The sequence below is a fragment of the Oryzias melastigma genome, linkage group LG15, assembly GCF_002922805.2.
Source record: "Oryzias melastigma strain HK-1 linkage group LG15, ASM292280v2, whole genome shotgun sequence".
NCBI lineage: Eukaryota > Metazoa > Chordata > Actinopteri > Beloniformes > Adrianichthyidae > Oryzias > Oryzias melastigma.
In genome coordinates this window covers 895,633-901,053 of record NC_050526.1, presented here as the reverse complement: position 1 = coordinate 901,053, position 5,421 = coordinate 895,633, and the positions used below count along the sequence as shown (strand labels likewise).

Sequence of the window (5,421 nt, the reverse complement as noted above, 5' to 3'; positions counted from 1 at the left end):
GTACACACGTGTCCGAACCGTGTCCCGAACCGTGGCTTCTGATCCGTACGGACCACGGATAATCCGTGATCCGCAACACCCCTAGCAGCAGAGCTGTTGATGGAAAGAAGATCATTCATTCAGACAGAGTCTGTCCAAGACAGTTTGACTGACAGAGATTTAAAAGGAGAAATACTCGGAAATGCAAAATGATTCCTTATGACATTTGTTCTCTTTTATTTAAAAAAATGCCACTCATACATGTTAAAAACTCAAAAAACAGGATTTTCATTGGAGGGGGACTTTAATCTTTATAATCTATTCTTTAGAAAGAGATGAACAAAGGAACGAAATGCTGCAGTTCTGTCCTCTTCACTTTTCTTTTTTTTGAATAACAGACCAACTGCTTTGCATTTGAGCTAACAGAAGAGACGTCTGCCTGGTGATGAAGGAAGGAAGCGGCTGCAAACCACACGACCCATTCAAGTAGATTTTTGTCTTTCTGCTATGAGTCTTCTTTTAGCTGCTTTTAGTTTCCTCTGTGCACATCTGCAAATCAGAAACAAACACTTGCTGATTGTGGTGCCCAACAGTTCGGACCACTATTTTATAAACTTTCCACACTCTTGATGCTGTCAGGAGGATCCACAGCAAGACTCTGCCAGTCTGCTCCGCTCTCAAACATTGTTAGACCCAGGCCAGCAGCGTATTTTTCCTCAGTGATAAAGCTGAGCCCGGTGCTGCTGGCAGGCAGCTGGTGTCCAGATAATGCTCTCTCATTAGAGCGCTGCGCTAAAGCACTCAGAGCTGGCCAGGAAATCCACTTAGTGAAGGTGGGAGCTGGACGGTGGGGATGACCTGACAGAATGTGGATGAAGAACGGAGTCTGCACGTGCATTCTTGAAAGCCGCATGACACCATCGATCCTCCGGTGGAGAGGGAGACTTTTCATCAAGTGGAGGAGGCTGGACAAATGACTTACAGCCTCTATTCATTCACACAGTATTCTTTGTTTAACACTTTATAGCTTTTTTTTTTTTTTTACATTTTCCCCTGATTCTGAAGAAACAACAGACTAGTGCCGCCACAAACAATTATTTTAATGGTCAGCTAATCACCGATTATTTTTTCAATTAGTCGACTAATCAGGTCATGGGCAAGCTGGATGTAAAGCACACTTTTCAACCATCATTAGCTATAAACTAACTAAAAACTTGATATATAGCATTACCTGCAATAATGCTAGTGTGGATGCTGTAAGCTGAATTTGGTCGCTGAAAGCTGAAGATGATGAAGTTGATGGCTGAAAACGCTGAAGCTGATAAAATATTCGTCAAATGCCAAATTAGCCTAAAAAACGGAAAAAACTCAAGTTAGCCAAAACAGCTAACATGTAGCTGAAATATTGGCTAAACTCCAAAATAGCCTAAAAAAACAAAAAAAAAGCTTAAGTTAGCCTAAACAGCTAGCATGCAGCTGAAATATTAGCTAAACTCCAAATTAGCCTAAAAACAAAAAAGTCTGTATTAGCCAAAACAGCTAACATGCAGCTGAAATATTAGCTAAACTCCAAAATAGCCTAAAAAAACATAATAAATGCCAAAATAGTCCAAAAAGCTAGCATTAGCCATTATAACTTTAAACTTTTCTAGACTCCAACTCCATAAAGAAATGGCTAATCGACTATTAAATTAGTCGTCGACTATTTTAATAGTCGATTAGTCGACTAATTGTGGTATTCTTACAACAGACTAGTTCAAATAACAGAAATCAGATCCAGTGGCAGATAATCAGAACTTCTATGAAACTACCAACAGAAGAACTCGCTGTTCTTTTTTAATGCAGAAGAAATGTCAGTAAAGCCACAAAAACTCATGCACTGCCGATAATAGCAGGAGAATTTTTATTTGTAACACGTGTCTCCCAGCAGCAGCGAAACGGAACTTCTGCTTTCCAGCAGCTGCAAAGTTAAAATATATGATGGTTGTTGTGATGGAAACTAAACAAGACAAGAAAAGAAAACCAAGAAAATGTTTTTCTGTCAAACTTCTACTGCAAGAACTAAAAAGATGAATAGATTTCCAGTTTAGAACCTTTTCTCCCTAAAAAAGTTTGTTTTTATTGTGTCCAAGTATTTAGAAACTGCTTTTCCTGGTTGAATAAAACATACATTTCAAAGATAAGCTATAAAATGTGTCGCTTTTTTAATCGCACTCCTGCAAATATTATTATAGTTTGAAACCAACTTTGATGTTTTGTTTTCTTTCAACTATTCTCAACAAAAGTAGAGCATCAATACTTCATTTTAAAATTCTTTACAGTTCTTTTTTATGGAGCTAAATTGGGGTCAATATTATTTGAAACCCAAAAAAAACAAATTGAAAAAAATATTGGTAAAAAAATGTAAAATGTCCAAAACTTTTTGCTATTCTAAAATAAATGTAATTAATTTTAGCTTCAAATGTTTTTTAGGTTTCAAAAGTCAAAATGTCCGTTTCAAATCTTTTCGTAATTATCGTAATCATCTACGTTTGCAGTCGGTGAATGCACCGGGACTGAAGTCATCACCCATCATCGTTTTTGATTGGTCCTTCGTGTTAGCCCCGCCCCAACGGGCCCCAACGGGCCAAAAGTTTTGAAACTGAAATTTTCTGGATTGAAAACAAACACAATTTTTGGGGGGGGAGTTTTGAAACCTTACTAACACAACATTTAAAACAGAAAATAATGAAGTTTATTTGAGAATAACAAAAAGTTTCAGACATTTTACTTTTTTTGGGTGAAACACCAATATTTTTTCAATTTGTTTTATTTGGGTTTCAAACAATATTGACCCCAATTTAGCTCCATATTTTTTTCTCTTCTGTTTTCTTTATAAGCAACAGGGATCAAAATATTACAGGAAATGAATATATTAAAATCTTAATAATTCCATTTTGGGGGGGGCATCACAACTAGAGTCAGAAGAATGTAGTGCCATTTCCATTGTTTTATTGTCAAATGGATTCAATTTCGACACATTTCAGCTGTGAAAATTGATTGTTTTCCTGGTTTAAAGATCATCAAGTAGAACTACTAGAGTGACAGTGATAAAAGCCAATTGTACTTTACAAAGGATATAATATTCTGGGTAGTGTAAGCTTAAAAAAGAAAGATAAAAGAAGCAAGAAAAAACTGGGAGCTGGAACAATAAAATAAAACAATTAAAGGAAAGGTTGAACTAAATGACCGGGACATTATTAAAGGGATGCAAAAACCACAAAGGGATGCGACTCAAATGAATGAAACGGCATAATTATGAAAGCATGTCAAAAAGAAGGCCAACAATAAAAGGTTTTATAGCCTCTTTCAAGACAAAGCCTGTATGAAAAGCAATTTGCCTGCGAGGAAGAATCTATATCAATCAATGATTCATCAACAAACCAGTTCACTGACTCACTCCTGCAGGATGACATCCATGTGTGACATTTAGCTTCTGCCTAATTCTGCAATAAAGGCATGTTTGCTGTAGAAAACACCCACCAGTTTTAGGAGAAGTTATCATCAATTTACATTATTTTTAATTAAAATCCCAAAATGTATTTAAAGTCCCACTCCAACCAACTTTTGATCCATTCACAAAATGTTCTCAGTGGTCTTTTATTTATGATTGTGCCGTTAAAATCCTGTCATTTTTTAGGACATAGTTTCTGCTGAGCGGCTCAAAATAAGGCCATAAATATTTGTAACCGTAACCTTATGTTCGCACATAAACAAGTTTCATCAAACTACAAAATAAATCCGCTAGCTTGATGCTAACGTATAATGGGATTTCCTATAGGACAGCTAATGCTAACGCTCTGTCGACATAGATATACATTGCTGACTAAATGAACATCTTTATAAACTCAAAGACACAAATTTCAAAATTATTTTAAGGAAATATTTTTAAGTAACCATTTGTGGTCTAAAGCACCATTTTTTTGCTCAAAGTTTCTTCTTCTTTTGGAATAAGGTGAAATGCTATGGCGTGATTGCCCCCTAGCGGTTATTAATTGATGCGTAAACATGCAGTTGTGAATCTTTATGGCCTTATTTTAAACCCATACTGTAGTTTATTAGAAATTTGCCTCTGAGTTGTGGGCGGGACTCTTTCCAATCCCATCATGCATCTGTTTAAGCCCTATCCCGCTAGCTTACAGCCCCTCACAACTCCAACCTAACATTACCGATGCAACAAAATGGCGAACAATATTGGAGCTATCCAGACGTACAGTTTTGAACCAGATGTTAGGTTAAAGGAAGACGTTCATGGATCTATTTGTCTACGAGCTTGTAGCTAGTTTACAAACTACATTATATGTCGAAACGGTTGTTGTACGCTTACATTTTATCAATAAAGTTTTTTCAAGTTAGAAAAAAACTGATTTTTTTATGCAAATACAATTTAAAGCTTTTTTATATATATATATCTCCCCTTAATCATGACAAAAAATGCTACAAAAACATGTTAATATTTAGTTTGTGTTTTTCTATTTATATCAGCAGATATGAAATGTGGCTAAAAAACACCATTCAATAAAATAAAATCTAAAAAGTTGTAGCATCCAAACTATGACATCGTGGTGGTACAAAATGATGAGCATAGGAAACGCGCGGTTTTCTGCTTACCATATCATAAACGTTCAGGATGATCGGCTCGTTTGCCATTACTGGCATCAGGATGTTTCCCTCTTATCAACCTTCCGTCCTTTTTCCTCGTCTCGCCCTCCAGAGAGAATCCGTTTCGGTCCAAACGTAGTTGTCTCTTTTCGTTACGAATGATGATCAGCTTACTATTTGAAAAGTCAAACCATTCGAGTTCCGCTCATGTTTCTCATTCTCCTACATCTGACTGGCTTTGTCCAAACGGGGCCAAACGAAGCTGCGGCAGCGGCGGACGGCCGGATGAACCTTCCCGGTGTCAAAATGAACCGACCGAAGCGGCTCGGCTGCCGACGACGACGAGGGGTTTTGCCGCTCCTTTCAAAAAGGGAAAATAACTCCGTTCTATTTAAAAATGTACATTTAAAGGACTAACATTAACATTAAACTGAAAAGCAATTTCCTCCAGAGGAAAAAAAGAAACACTTGGTAGCTAGTCCATTTTTAGCTGGCTAACGGTAGCTCCGAATCAGCAGGAAGGATGCGCCTGCAGGGAAACAAAATTTGAGTGGGTGAGAAAAGCGAAGAATCCGGATTCGATTGAGCAACCTGACCGTCAGGCATTCTGGGTAATGAAGTTCATACTACATCTTTGCGCCTCAATGCCTTATATTATATTATATTATATTATATTATATTATATTATATTATATTATATTATATTATATTATATTATATTATATCATATCATAGTATCATCATTAATCTTCCCCGTTCCATTTCTTTTTGGTCAATTATTAATAATTGTCTAAGGAGCCT

General features: G+C 36.6%; 1 protein-coding gene across 1 annotated transcript in view; it reads right to left on the bottom strand.

Annotated features, from left to right (window-relative positions):
• Nucleotides 1-5,244, bottom strand: part of desi2 (desumoylating isopeptidase 2) — a 15,629-nt gene extending 10,385 nt beyond the window's left edge. Inside the window, exon 1 of the mRNA XM_024297905.2 lies at nucleotides 4,630-5,244. Coding sequence (XP_024153673.1) covers nucleotides 4,630-4,677 — 48 coding nt within the window. The 5' untranslated portion in view covers nucleotides 4,678-5,244. The remainder of the gene's footprint in view (nucleotides 1-4,629) is intronic.
• Nucleotides 5,245-5,421: the final 177 nt, after the last annotated feature.